The 15,465-nt window shown below is 42.9% G+C and overlaps 2 protein-coding genes across 2 annotated transcripts in view; both read right to left on the minus strand.

Annotated features, from left to right (window-relative positions):
- Nucleotides 1–814: 814 nt before the first annotated feature.
- Nucleotides 815–5,698, minus strand: LOC133141153 (UDP-glucuronosyltransferase 3A1-like). The gene is made up of 7 exons (XM_061261578.1): nucleotides 5,560–5,698; nucleotides 4,835–4,936; nucleotides 4,305–4,425; nucleotides 3,412–3,940; nucleotides 2,960–3,191; nucleotides 2,581–2,800; nucleotides 815–1,481 (listed from the first exon to the last, which is right to left on the minus strand). The coding sequence occupies exons 1-7, from the start codon at nucleotides 5,645–5,647 to the stop codon at nucleotides 1,217–1,219; spliced, it is 1,557 nt and encodes a 518-aa protein (XP_061117562.1). The 5' UTR covers nucleotides 5,648–5,698; the 3' UTR covers nucleotides 815–1,216.
- An 8,722-nt stretch (nucleotides 5,699–14,420) lies between these two features.
- The window catches only part of spef2 (sperm flagellar 2), a 58,319-nt gene continuing 57,274 nt past the window's right edge, over nucleotides 14,421–15,465 (minus strand). The window contains exon 38 of the mRNA XM_061260465.1: nucleotides 14,421–15,356. Coding sequence (XP_061116449.1) covers nucleotides 15,300–15,356 — 57 coding nt within the window. The 3' untranslated portion in view covers nucleotides 14,421–15,299. The remainder of the gene's footprint in view (nucleotides 15,357–15,465) is intronic.

The raw sequence follows: 15,465 nt of genomic DNA on the forward strand, positions 1-15,465 counted from the left end.
CACTGCAGTGGTTCACAATTTTTACCTGACATAGTTAAATACATTACATAGCTTACGTTAACATTAGTTACATAGCTAGCTAAGGAAAATGCTGTCAAGTTAGCAGCTGACGTTAGCTAGCTGCAACAGACAATGCTAAGGATACCCTCGGTTAGCCTCATCATGTTTTTGGGATGTAACATTAAGTTAGTCCTTCATAATTGACACTTACTTGTATTAACCATATTATCATATGTTTTTTAAATGTACCTTTTCGTTGTAATGAAAAACACCTGCTTCAATCATCACACGGTGTCAAGATCACAATATCAGATAATCTCCTGCCTAAACCTGGTTGTAAAAATGATCCCCATTGATCAACACATCTGATATTAAATAAGCCGGGACTAAACTTAAACTCACATGGGAACATTCTCATCCAATGTTCAAGTCAGGCAGTTAGTTTGCCTGCAAGTTTGTCTGCACTAATTTAACAGTAAGTTAATGCAAGTGGTGAATAAAGCGTATTACTGTATGCTAAGAAACTTATAACACACATTTTCCAATACGTCCAAAGTTCTGCCCCTCTCACATTGTGGCTAAAATGAAGTAGGCTGGTAAATGAATGCACTAAATACCTAATGCCTAAGATTGGTACCAATATTTCAGAATCTACTGTATCTAAACCATATTTACATTATTATTTATGATTCAAATTCCATGAATATAATAAAGACTGGTTCCTTGAATTGTTTTATTCATTGTTACAATCATTTATAAATCAAATAATGTGAAAAAAGATACAAATTCAGCTACTTGCATAAAAATAGCAACATACACTCCAGTTGTTGTATTGTGTGTACAGATGTACAGATATACTGGATGTTATATCATTAAAGGTACGATAGGTCATTTCAGACTTTGAACGGTCAAGAGAGGAATTGCAGCAATACGCACCCTCAAACCACAACACTGTTCATCCCTCCCCCTTCTCTGTGAAGGTGCTGACGTTGAAACGCCATTGGCTGTGTGTTGGTCCGTCAACAGCATATTTTGAAACCCGAATTTAAGGACTATAAACACAGGCAGAGGGTGAGTCAGCATGTCAGTGAGCCTTTTTCAGTGATAGGAAGGGATTTACAATGGTCTTGTATCAATGTTTTAACACAAAAATCTTATCTATTGTACCTTTAATATCTCTGCACGCTTCACATTGTTGTAGTAATGGCGCACTGACTTAACTGACTTTGAGTTTTTGGGTACGGCACACACAGCGCACAGCCAGAGCCCCCAGGCCCAGGATCCCGAGCAGCACCAGAGCCAGAAAAAGGGCCACGTCCAGCAGCCAACGCTGGTACCAGGGCTGCTGGAGGGACCGGGGCCGCAGGTGGGACCCCCCTCCACTGTGCAGGATGTGCTCCACCCAGTGCACCAGCCGTGGCCCTGGGGCGAGGGGCTGGGACTGATGGATCCTGCTGAGGGCCGTAGCCGTAGCCTTGAACCTGTGAGGAGTAGAGACGGAAGTCATTTACCCCTCCTTCCCATCGGTCAGACCTCACTGTACACAGGTATCTCCAATGTAGGCCCTCAGATACAAATAGTGGATAGATTGCCTTTTATAGATTAATGATATGTGCTGCACTTTTAGTAGCTTCGCCAAATTTAGAATTTTGGGTGCAGGCTGCTGGAACTGGGGAGAGGGATTTAATAGCAAAGGTAGTTGAAATTAATTATGAACCAGCGGGGAAATTATTCGTACTGGAGATTTAACATTGTCCAGTCGGGACTACAAAACAGACCTATATAAATCATTTGAAAACTGGACAAAAAACATCCAGCAGCCCTAGTTGTTGCAGGTGACTGGCCCTTTCAGAAAGCCTGATTTAATTAAGTTGTTACATAATGTTCCAAACTCAATGCGAAGGATAAACCAGAGCAGAATATGTGGCTGCCTGATATCAAACAGGAGTGTTCTTTTTCTGTTACTGTGTATGAACTGAGGTTAACTGAGTGCAGTGTAAACACCAACAGTCTGTTTTGACGTGTTTTCAAACCAAAGACAGTAATGTAGTGCACAGTGGTGAAGAGAGGAGGGCAGTTATGGTAGCATACCCTACGCAGATTGCAGAAAAGGTAATTGGGTGGGACCAGGGCCATAACTACCATTGAGGACACCAAGGTCCTCTGTATTTATTTCATGTCTATTTCCAAAGGTTATATTAACTACATATTTTTAATGAGAACATCAGTTGAAATGTATTTAGATCAGGAATGAATAGTCTCAAATATTATATCTAATTTAAGGCAGATTTAGAAGCTTATGTACATCACTTACACCTAAAAATGCCTCACTATTTTGGTCCTGGCTACACACTTTGGTGGGGCTTGCAGAGGCAACCCTTCTGGAAAAAAACAGCTTAAGCTAGGTTTTGAAATAGCTGGTAGTTGGTTGACCAGTTCAGACCAGCTCAATTGTCAAGCTGGTCAAGCTGGCATAGCTGGAGTTTACAGCAGGGAAGAAAGCCCTCTCTCAGATAAAAACAGAAAAACTTCCTGTTACAGGAAATAATAAATGACCCTTCGAACCAACAGCTTCCCCACCTTGTGTCCTCTATGAGTCGCTGGATTGTGGAGCTGAGGACCTCTCTTTTCAGCTCAGTGGCTTTCAGAACCAGACCCAAGCCTTTCACTTCAGCGCGTACCAGGTTATCAAACTGGTCCCCAAAGAGGGGGATCCCCAGCACAGGGACTCCATGGTACACTGCCTGCAGAAGGCTGTTCTGGCCCCCGTGGGTCACCAGCAAACAAGCCTTTAAGTGTCCTGTGGGATGGAACACGCACTGTCAGATCAGGTCAGGGAGAGCACTCGGTTTGATTCTCTTTGCATCCAATCCATAAACCCTGGGAGGTATAATAAAATAAGTGGGAATGGGAAGGGTAGTTGGGCGTTCAGGGCTTTAGGACTCTCAGGGGGCCTCACCCAGCAGGTCATTCTGTGGCAGCCATTTCAGCAGCTTGATGTTAGGAGCAGGCTGCAGGTGAGGTGGCCAGCGTGAGGGGTCGTACCTCCAGATCACCCCATAGGGGACCCCAGCAAAACCTGCATTCATCTCCTGCAGGATGTGCTCTTGGGATACGGTGGACAACATGGATCCCAGGGTCACCACCACAAACCCCACTTCACTATAGTCTGAGATAAAGTCTTCCAGCTCCTATGACAGAGAGAAAGAGACTTCTTTTTGTTCCGTCATTAAAACATCATAGTCAATTCATTACACTAGAATACATTTAACCAAAAAATTAACCAAAGACACCTGCCAATACACACACACACTATAAAACCCAAAAAAATAAGATGTTACTGTAGAATACACCGTATCCATGTTGTCATTGCATCAGTTGAGTAATGGAAGCAGAGTGTGAGGAGCAGACCTGAGGCACAGGAGCGGGCGGTTTGGAGAGCATCCCTCCGACGCACACGGTGTAGGGCAAGAGAGGCTGGGGGAACTCCAGGGAGAAGTCGGTGTTGAAGGCCCAGAGCTCCGCCTGACTGTACAGCTCGGGGAGGGAAGGGGGAGTGGCAAAGTGCCGTTCTCCCACCTCTCTGAACTGATCTTGGATCTGCCGCTCGGCGACGGGGGACACTAGGCCCCAGGCCACGTTCTTCACGCGGCCCCAGAAGCCCATGCGGTCTGACAGCTGGGAGTTGAAGACTGGCACGTAGGAGAGGGGGCGGGGGAGGCTGACGGTGAGGGGACCACTGAGGCTGCCGGGGTAGAAGGCCACATAGCGCAGGCCCAGGGAGTGGGCCAGCAGGAAGGTGCAGGGCATGAAGGCGTCCAGGATGGCCAGGTCAAAGTTCTCCCTCCGCAAGCTGTCCATCAGGCCAGTGTCGCTGAGGATGAGGTCGCACTGGTAGGCAAGGTGGCCCATGAAGTGTAGGAAGTCACTGAATCTGTCCCTGCAGGTGGAGGGGGGATACAGGAAGGATTTGGGGTACAGTGATAGTGTGCTGAAGGTGATACACATCATCATCACCCCATCATCTTTACTGAAGTTTATGGAGTTATTCTCAAAAAGCATGACACAGTTTGGGGGTTCACATTAAGGTACATGACTGGGACACGCAAGGTCGGTGGTTTGATCCCTAGTGTAGCCACCATAAGATCCACACAGCCGTTGAGCCCTTGACCAAGGCCCTTAAGCCTGCATTGCTCCAGGGGAGGATTGCCTCCTGCTACTCAACTGTATGTCACTCTGGATAAGAGTGTCTGCCAAATGCCATTAATGTAATGTAGTTGCTGCAAGTAATAATTCAGCCAGACCTGCCTAAGAGAAAATCTTTTTGCCGCTCCAGGAACCATGCATTGTATTCCTTGATGTAGCTCTCACTTGTTGACCATGTGGTGATTTTGTAGCTGTTGGGACGTCCAACATACTCAAAGCCTAAGGTTTGGAAAGGAAGAAATGTTTCTTTAGCATTTTAACTCAAGTGACTGCAGTCCAGAGTATTGTTTTACTGCTGGTTCAATAAGTGATGAATTGAAGAAACTTAAAATGTGTCTTTTTGTTTGTTTTGGGACTTCTTAGATACAAAATTAATATTGTCCAAAAACAGTTTATCATAAGATACATGTGCACTACTGTGTTGTTACATTTTTGTAAAAAATGGTTAAAAAGCATTTAGAGGTTTATTCTTAGTTAAGATTAGATTTAGTATTTAAGATTTAAGAATCAGTACAGCTGATAGCAACATTCTTACCGGCTATGTGCTGCAGCTACACTTCGCGGCTGCACTTAGTTTCGAGGTTGCCCTCGTTGAGGGTAAGTTCATGTGGAGGTTGGTGCATCTTACCTTGGATGACAGGGTTTCCCATCTGCACCAGCATTTGCACTTCATGGCCTCTCTGGTGGAAGGTGTGTGAAACCTCATCCAGAAGCAAGTAATGGCTCCCTCCTGCAAAACCCATCCCACCACCACAAGCAGACAGTGCTGACCAGATACCTCTATCACTAAAATCACCGTTTGACTTTGGCAGCAAAAATTTGAACATCACTTCACTTAAACACAGTGAATGGCACACAATATTGGTTTACAATTATACTGCACTACTTGATAACAAAATATGTATTCAGCAATTGTAGGTTGTGTGCTGCAAGTGTGCTGTAGAAACCTTTGTGTCAGTTTAGAGAGAAGTTAAATCATGACAATTTGCCAAGTAGCGGTATTTCCCCAAGCAAAGTTTCCCCTCCTGAGATATTGACTCTACTTTGCTGTTTACCCTTAGAGTAACCTTACAGAGGAATTCTGACCAAGCTTGCAAAGAGTACTTGTTAAAAAAAAGTACAGCAAATTTCACAATCCAGTTTATTCCCACGTGTACATGTTCCTTCAGATTTCTACACTTGCAGTACAACATTTCTACATTGACTGTACTGAGTGTACAATATGTGGTCAATGTCCCAATGTCTTTGAAGGAAAAAGTTTGGACTAACTCCCACAATCTTTCCTCTTTGCAAAGGGGGGTTTCCTCTCACATTGCCAGTTTCCCATTCCCAATCCCATTCAGTGTGACTTACCTAGCAGGCATAGGGTGAGGATCTTGGCAGACTCCTGCAGGATGGGGTAGTCCAGGAGGAGAAACAGCACCAGTGCCAGTCTGCTCATGTCAGCGCTCCAGAGCCAGTGTGTAAGGCAGATTGTGTCTGAGTGCGTGTGTGTGTCTGAGAGATGTTTGGACTCTGTGTGTGGGGAAAGCCAGTTTTGGCAGGATTGAGAACTGAGATAAGCATGCGTGAGAGTCAAAGTTTGAGGGAGGGAAAATTAGTGGGAGGGAGGCAGGGAGAGAGAACGTGTGTGTGTGTGTGTGTGTGTGAGAGAGAGACTGTCCAAGCCCCTTCCCCCTCTCATTCCATTTAACAATGAGGACAAACTAAAGAGAGGACAACCTACATGTGGTAATGGAAGATATACCCTATAGAAACTAGAGAGGAGGATTGGGGAGAAGCCCTGCATGAGTTGTATGCTGGAGCAGTAGAGAAACATTATGTGCTATTTCATGTAAAAAGCAATTCTAATAAATCTAATATACAATGTAATGTAATGTGATGTGCTATCTCTAGGCAAGGAAGGAACAGTATTCTCCATTTGAAATGAGACTACAATGAAACAGAGCACACTATCTATCAGGTTTGTAGAACACCAGACCCAGATGCGAGACCAAGACGTAGATTTTATAACAAAGTCTTTATTATAGATAAAGCTGGTCAGACAGGCAGAGGTCGAGAGCTAGCAAATGGAATCAGCAGGGATAACGCAGTTTGCAGTAGAGTGTCCAAGCAATGGGTCAATACACCAGCAAACAGGAACAGTGAGGATAATTCAAATCGGGGTCGTGGTCACAGACGAAGGGTCGATAACAGACGGGCAAAGAAGACAAAAACAGAATCTGAAAACAAAAGTCGTAAAGCTAAAACGGGCCGATAAACTACGGTTCCAAACTTGACAGACGGGATGCAGAAGTCGGGGGCGAAACAGGTCGTAACAGAAATCTATCAGATAACGCTGGAGATTATGATAAAGACACATAAGAATATGGCGACGAGGGGTTTTTTGGTAACAAGAGGAAATGGCAATCAGGTGTGGGAAACAATCGGGAAATGAAAATGCAGGTGAAGCGAATACCAATGAATAAACAAACTGACAGGGAGACTACGGTGTACACAGAGGATACAAAGACACGGAAACACAACACAAAAGATGACAGTGAAAAACACAAAACCTGACAGAACCCCCCCAGGCGCCCCTAGTGTCCACTTCCGGGTGTTCCCAAAATAAGTCTCTGATAAGGGAAGGTGGTGTTTGGGCACCCAGGAGTTCTTCACTCCACCAGGAACGACCCTTCGTGCAGAAGGCCTTCCAGAACTGACTGGAGAACTGAGGGCCCCGGTCCGAGGTAACCTCCAGGGGAAGACCGTGCAGGCAGAACACATGGAGGACTAGGTGTTCGGGTATCTCTTTAGCTGATGGAAGCTTGGGTAAGGCGATGAAATTCACATTTTGAAAACTGGTCTACCACCATCAGGACATTCCTTGGCTGGTCAATTACCCATCGCATCTCCTTGGAGAGAGCATGGGAATCAGATCATGCTGGGGTTTGTTGATACCATATAGTGGTGGCCCAGGAAAGGGTGTTGCCCATGAGACAAGTGATTAGAGAAGCAACTGCTGACTCCCAAGAGCCCGGGAGCATAGCACTGCTAGATGCATCTCCAGGCTCTCATACTGCCTCCCCTTACGGATCTGTAACCACCAAAGAGGCTATTCCTTCAATGAACTACAGACTGTACTACTCCCAACTGCCACTCGGGACACACCACTGCATAGCTGTACAAATAGCTAATTTCTTCTTTATTATGTTTGTTTTTCTTTATTTTTCTGCAGAACAGGAAACCCGTTTCTAACTGAGTTGAGACCAGGTTTTGTTTGCACTTACCGAGCCTCATTTATGAAGCGTGGAAATACATTTCCACAAATAATGTGGGATTCATCAAGGTGTCAGTATTTTCGTAGGAGCCGAACAAACTTCACAGCTGTTCGTATTGGGCACGGAAATGGAAGCACATGGTTGTAAAGCGTGTTTTGTTATTTTATTATTCCATGAATTAATATTTTCAATTTCAAGTTCAATTTCAAACATCATGGTATGGAAGTAGCATGATATGTGGCTGATGCGCTTCATTTGTTTATGAGTTTTGTTTTTTGCCTCACGTTTAATGTCAGAGGGTGACGTGAACTGTTTTTCCCAGTAGGAAGGTAGTAATTTGGTCATTCCGATATGACATGAACGCAGCATTAGTCTCTATTTACGTTACATTTACATTTATTTCATTAATAGAACATTAAAGCAGGGCTTACTCCATATTCATATTCAAAGATTGAGCTGATTTCTCGAGTCGGTTCTGACTGCCTAGACACCTCCTTCTCAGTTTGTGCAACACACTGGAGCCAGAACAGAGCTTGTGCTGACAGGGGTGATAACCCCTTTGTCAGGTTTGTCTAATCAACTGTACGTTGCTCTGGATAAGCAACGTCTGCCAAATGCCAATAATGTAATGTAATGTATTTGTTAGACCACCCTTACTCCCATGCCCCGCCTAGGTTGTCTCATTCCCCTGTGTATTTATACCTGTCCTTTTCAGTTGCACCCTGCTAGTTTGTCTTGTCCTGTTTCTGAGTCCCGAGCCCTTTTCTTACATCACTCTGTTCTAGCCTCCTTGTTCCCAAGCCCATGTTCCCGAGCCCTTGTTACCGAGCCCTTGCCCTTGTGGCATTCTGTCTTGTTTTGTTGATTTCTGTATCTGGATTTTTGTTTATGACCCCTGCCTGCTTTTTGGATCAGCTTGTGTGCCTGTGTGGACTGACCCCCTGGATTTGATCTTCGCCTGTTTTTTGATTATGCACTGCCTGCCCCTTCATCCGTCATTAAAAACCTGCCATTTTCCCACACCCCTGTATCTGCTTCTGGTTCCTCTGCCCACTTGTTCTGCCCACTTGCAGAACAAGGGCTCGGTAACAAGGGCTCGGTAACAAGGAGGCTAGAACAGAGTGATGTAAGAAAAGGGCTCGGGCCTCAGAAACAGGACAAGACAAACTAGCAGGGTGCAACTGAAAAGGACAGGTATAAATACACAGGGGAATGAGACAACCTAGGCGGGGCATGGGAGTAAGGGTGGTCTAACAAATACATTACATTACATTATTGGCATTTGGCAGACGTTGCTTATCCAGAGCAACGTACAGTTGATTAGACTAAGCAGGAGACAATCCTCCCCTGGAGCAATGCAGGGTTAAGAGTCGCCCATAAACATCAGGTGAGACACATGAAAGGGTAATAATACAATAACGAGGGGGAAACGAAAACGCGGACTGGATTCACAAAGACACACATGTAATACAAACGGCTCCGGACTAGGGAGTAGACAATTGTACAGAATCAGGAGATGTAGAGATACGGAGACACAGATGTGAATACTTCACTGAAACTAAGCAAGTAATCAGTGACAGAGTAGGGAGGCGGAGTTACAGAACAGAATTGAAACTGGAGATGCGTTAGTAAGTTAGTTAAATGATTTAAATTACAAATACCCAAAACTAGTGAATGTTAGTTTGTTAGTTTGACGAACATATTAGTGTGTTAGTATAATTAGTACTGTACAAATTCTATGTTAGTTGGGTTTGGTATATTAGTGCTATCTACAAACATGAAATGGAGAGAAAGCAGGAAGTAAGGAATGCAAGATTGGAAGGAAGGTTGAACCCTGGAACTACCGTAAACACCCGAATAGTGAAGCACACAGACAGGGGAGTGACTTGGACTTGTAAACATTCAGACTTGGACATCACAGGGGAAAACGAGTGCAAAGACTAATAAAAAGAACACCAGACATGAATATGAAAAATAATAAATGACAAAAATAACGATACTAAACAATGAAACTAACAGACAGAACTCAGGAACATAACATCATCATATGTTGTATAACAACATGAAAACCTAATGAGATGTTTAAAAAATGTCTTCCCCTTTCCTTTTTTCCCAGTTTTTCCCTTGCTATCGTTTCTCTCGATGTAGAAGGGTTTAAAGGTCCTCATTACTGCTTCTGAACTGTCAGTCTAGAGGCAATTAAAATCTGTTTACCTATGGTAATCAAAACAGCACCATTATTACTTGATGAATAATTCAATAATGAGTCTTTGAGTTTTATGTACGCTGTAAATGCATAGCCCGGGACCTGGATCAATTGTATCGCGTCGTCAGTGATTTGTTAAGATCGTCCCCATTAAGAGCTATCCACAATAGACGCAGTCCTAGGACGGCACACAATTATCATTGTCGCTCAATCCAACAATCAAATCATTGTTGCTGGTTCATGGACCAGGGCCTTTGGAAGTGGACATTACCAATGCTGATGGAAGCCAAGAATGCCAGCTGTCACATCAGCCTGGATCAGGAAGAAAATGGAGGCTGGACTGGTCTTAAAATAGCAAGCGGCAATAACATCCCCAAAGCACTGAGGGGTGAAATTACTGGGATGCATAGTGCAGGAAAATTATAGTCTCAATAAACTCAGTCAAGCACATTTGTATTTACTGTGCATGTACATATCCCACAGACAGGGGCTCCAACTGTGCCACCATTTTGAAGAAGTCTGTATAGTGTGCAGTTCACTCCAGTGTTAAGCATAAGTTATTTTATGAGGAGAAACGTGTGCAGTAACAGTTGTCCTTACCTGAGTGTAATTCAGTCCTCTGACTGGGTCTTTTTCCATTCAACAGCTGCCTGGATCCATTTCTAGATGCCCAAGCCCACCCATTTTTCCCCCCTTTTCATTGCCCGTTTTTGCTTAGCTTTGGCAACAGATAACCCCCACGTACGGTCATATGTGTACATCAATTCATTATGTATTGCATTTAGCCCGCAAATGTACCTCGCTAGCAGCAACAAAAGTTAATATTAAATCTTAAAATAAAAAGCTTGATACAAAGGAGTATTCTTCAGTGGCAGCTGCCATTGGAAATGTTGCATTGGTACGACTTTTCCCCAAGAGCTGAAACTGTAAGGGAGCAGGGACGGAGGACCAGACGCGACCGAAAAGGGAATCTTAAAGCGACCCACAGAACGTGTGATAACCACTAATATAGTCTAGGGGAACCACTAGAGGAGAAAGGGAAAACTGAAAAGTCCAACTAAAAAAAAAGTACTGAAAACGTGGTAGAAGAGTCTATTTAGACTTAAAGGTACAATGGGTAATTTCGGACTTATAACGGCCAAGAACAAATACACTCAAATCACAACACCGTTTATCCCAGCCCCTTCTCTGTGAATACGCTGAAGTTGAAACTCATTTTCAACCAATGAGCTTTAATTATTGTACAGCTATAGATGTTTTGGTACAGAGTGCCGGCCCATCAAATGCACATTTTGAAACCCGAATTTAAGGACTATAAACACGGGTAGAGGGTGAGTCAACAGGTCAGTGAGCCTTTTCAATAATAGGAAGGGATTTACAACGGTCTTTTAACAGAAAAATCTTACCTACTGCACCTTTAAGAGGCACTCCCAAACACGGAAGTATCTACAGAATCACTGGAGCAGGGTTCTTCCAACTGACTGAAGACAACCAAGTAATTTTCTAAATCTTGCTCACAAACCGGAGGGCGTTAGAAAGATGTGAGAGAACATTCAAGAAAACTGATATGGCTACCCGAATACAGGGCACACGCCTTTAAAATATAAAGAATGCCAGTCTCCCAGGCTACCTCTAATTGGCTTGGTGTCTGAAGCGAAATGCAACACTCAAGCAGAAAACAGAGGAACAATGAGCCTTAAATAGAGTAGAGCCTGCCTACCAATAACAGATCATGTGTGTGCCCTGCGATGGACTGGCGACCTGTCCAGGGTTTATTCCTTCCTTTCGCCCAATGTATGCTGGGATAGGCTCCAGCCCCCCTGCGACCCTGTTCAGGATAAGCGGGTTAAGATAATGGATGGACCGCCAAGTTTTTTGCGGTGAACTTTCTATTTTACTCTTAAAATTCAAGCAAAAACTGTTGTACTTGCTTCAAGCTAAATCCGTGTAAGTATTGTGATGCAGCACTCACACTAATTAAGTTAGGGAGGTTTATGGCTTTGGCTTAACAGATTGGCCGTTAGTGATAACTCATGCCTGCCACGATACTGTGTTGAGCAAAACCATCATTGTGTGAAGTCAAAGAGCTTCGGCTATGTCTCTGTAGCCATTACGAAAGCCAGTCATTCAGTAAAACTGGGTCAGGTGATTGTGCAGCACTCTTTCTTTGGTCTTCAAGTAGTAACTTGGAAGTAACTTCAGTTGGTTTAAAATATTTCAAAATCCTAAAACTTTGTTTATTTTTCGGATATGTTTATTTGGACCGCACTGTATACCATCCTATGTTTTCATTCCAACCCTAAAACAGCAAAAAAACATGTGTGAGCTATTCACATTCAAAGCTGCACAAACACTGTTGGAAGACACATCCTCCATGTGTTTTTAGGGACCAGACAGAATTACTTGCTCATGGGGGTGAGTCCATGAGCCAACCTGTCACAATGTTTGCCAAGCAAAATAATTTGTTTCGTTGGATACAATACTATTGATGGGACCAAACAAAAGTTGTACTCTTGCCTGCACCTTCATTAACAGCACTTCAGTGTCGCATTCAGTGAGAGATTTTTTTGAGCTGCGAATTAGTCTGGTCAGGTGTGCCAAATTAGGGTTGAAATGAAAACCTACAGGATGGTATATCCTTAGGAACAGGGTAGGTCACCACTACTCAAACCGGTTTCAGGATGGTATATCTTTAGGAACAGGGTAGGTCACCACTACTCAAACCGCTTTCAGGATGGTATATCTTTAGGAACAGGGTAGGTCACCACTACTCAAACAGCTTTCAGGATGGTATATCTTTAGGAACAGGGTAGGTCACCACTACTCAAACAGCTTTCTGGCCAAGATGGTTCTGGCCAACTCTAACAGAGTTTCAGTGTCAGCAATGATGACTGTGGAAAAGGGTGTGAAAAAACACCACATTAGCATTTTGTAAATGGACTCTTTTTGGTGCATGAAATCAAGCGTTAACCCATTCACAGTTATGACAAATTTATACAGTGGTGAAAAAGTGTTTGCCCCCTTCCTGATTTCTTATTTTTTTGCATGTTTGTCACACTTAAATGTTTTAGATCATCAAACAAATTTAAATATTAGTCAAAGACAACACAAGTAAGGTTTTTATTATTAAGGGAGAAAAAAAATGACAAAGTGAAGTAGACCAAATGATCCTCAAAAGCTAGACATCATGCCGAGATCTAAAGAAATTCAGGAACAAATGAGAAAGAAAGTAATTGAGATCTATCAGTCTGGAAAAGGTTATAAAGCCATTTCTAAAGCTTTGGGACTCCAGCGAACCACAGTGAGAGCCATTATCCACAAATGGCGAAAACATGGAACAGTGGTGAACCTTCCCAGGAGTGGCCGGCTGACCAAAATTACCCCAAGTGCGCAGCGACGACTCATCCAAGAGGTCGCAAAAGACCCCACAACAACATCCAAAGAATTGCAGGCCTCACTTGCCTCAGTTAAGGTCAGTGTTCATGACTCCACCATAAGAAAGAGACTGGGCAAAAATGGCCTGCATGGCAGAGTTCCAAGACGAAAACCACTGCTGAGCAAAAAGAACATTAAGGCTCGTCTCAATTTTGCCAGAAAACATCTTGATGTTCCCCAAGACTTTTGGGAAAATACTCTGTGGTCTGACAAGACAAAATTTGAACTTTTTGGAAGGTGTGTGTCCCATTACATCTGGTGTAAAAGTAACACCGCATTTCAGAAAAAGAACATCATACCAACAGTAAAATATGGTGGTGGTAGTGTGATGGTCTGGGGCTGTTTTGCTGCTTCAGGACCTGGAAGACTTGCTGTGATAAATGGAACCATGAATTCTGCTGTCTACCAAAAAATCCTGAAGGAGAATGTCCGGCCATCTGTTTGTGACCTCAAGCTGAAACGAACTTGGGTTCTGCAGCAGGACAATGATCCAAAACACACCAGCAAGTCCACCTCTGAATGGCTGAAGAAAAACAAAATGAAGACTTTGGAGTGACCTAGTCAAAGTCCTGACCTGAATCCTATTGAGATGCTGTGGCATGACCTTAAAAAGGCGGTTCATGCTCGAAAACCCTCCAATGTGGCTGAATTACAACAATTCTGCAAAGATGAGTGGGCCAAAATTCCTCCACAGCGCTGTAAGAGACTCATTGCAAGTTATCGCAAACGCTTGATTGCAGTTGTTGCTGCTAAGGGTGGCCCTACCAGTTATTAGGTTTAGGGGGCAATCACTTTTTCACACAGGGCCATGTAGGTTTGGATTTTTTTTCTCCCTTAATAATAAAAACCTTCATTTAAAAACTGCATTTTGTGTTTACTTGTGTTGTCTTTGACTAATATTTAAATTTGTTTGATGATCTGAAACATTTAAGTGTGACAAACATGCAAAAAAATAAGAAATCAGGAAGGGGGCAAACACTTTTTCACACCACTGTAGGACATATTTTCGGCACGAAACGCAAGTTGGACTAATTCATTTGGGAGGACTTTAGAGACCCGTTGTGGTTGCACTTTATTTTCTGACAAACCCACATCACATACATTACTGATGTTTCATTTCAGTTCTTGCAGATTACCCAAGAACACTTTTAAAACTATTATTCAGGAAGTGAGAATTTAATTGATGGTGATATATACTTGTATGTACTTGAATGTATGGAAAATGATTATTGTTGCTGATTTTAACGATACACATTTCATAAAAACAAATTGCACAATTCTATTGTTGTTGAGACTGAAATAAAAGACAGATCTATACAAAATAAATACATTATTTATTGTGATTGTTCTCAGTTTGCCGAGAGTTTAAGATAGATGACTACAATCTCATTTAACCATTTAGCTTCTCAGAAATTAAAAGGTGAAAAATTGGCTTCTCCGTTTCTGCAACCAGAGTTGAGGCCCAGGGATGATTGTGACCCTAAATGACCTCACAGAGTTCAGTGTTTATGCCAGCAGCCGACTCCGGCTCAACAAACTTTTTTTTACCTGCATTTACAACAGCCTGCCATAAGGGGTCACTGTAGCCACTGTTTAGAGCAAGCTTTGCGGCAGCATCACAGAATACTCATAAAAGGCAAAGAAAGATAATCAAATGGAGAAGAAATACAGTACAAGTGACATGCCTGACAACACACTATAAAACATTTCTGACACTTGGCAAGATTACACATCACGGACACATAAAAACAGAAAATGATTTCAGAGAAGAGGGTACCTTTCAAACATGACAAACTATTACTGACCATTATTAATAAATCTCTTTAGTAAGATAGAGATTAGACATCATAGCATCTGTAGCACCAAGACACAGAAAATCACAAGCACACTATGATTACACGACAGTATTTGCTATCGGTTATGTCTGAATTAATTGGAATAGTCTCCATTGGAAAGGGTGTGTTTTTTGCATCTAAACATTTTTAGGATTTATTTTATTCAAGACTAATTTTGTAAAAAAAAAAATCTAATTGCACACATATTATACAGTATTTTAGATGATAAGTAATAGTACATCACAGTGAAAACACATTGATAACCTTGCACTGAATTAATGAACTGTATGACAACTATAACAAACAGGGACATGAGACCTCATCGCTGGCGTCTCTCAGTGGATGAGATGAGATGCTCTAAGACACCGCAGACCCCCCCTCGCCCACATGGGCCTGCAGAATGCCATGGAAGTCCTGTGAAGCCACACAGAAAAGGTCACTAGTCAAAGCTGACATCATCTCTGCTTCACTGGGAGGACAAAGAGCGGCCTTGTTTAGGATTCAGTCACACATTAGCATCCTG

This window comes from Conger conger, chromosome 11 (genome assembly GCF_963514075.1).
Source record: "Conger conger chromosome 11, fConCon1.1, whole genome shotgun sequence".
Taxonomy (NCBI): Eukaryota; Metazoa; Chordata; class Actinopteri; order Anguilliformes; family Congridae; genus Conger; species Conger conger.

Bases quoted from the DNA above. Each gene is read 5' to 3' on its own strand.
- LOC133141153 (XM_061261578.1), bottom strand. From the start codon at position 5,647: ATGAGCAGACTGGCACTGGTGCTGTTTCTCCTCCTGGACTACCCCATC. The intron at 4,426-4,834 runs GTAAGATGCACC...TCCAAACCTTAG, and splicing joins GGGAAACCCTGTCATCCAAG to GCTTTGAGTATGTTGGACGT. The intron at 1,482-2,580 runs GTGGGGAAGCTG...TACTCCTCACAG, and splicing joins CGACTCATAGAGGACACAAG to GTTCAAGGCTACGGCTACGG.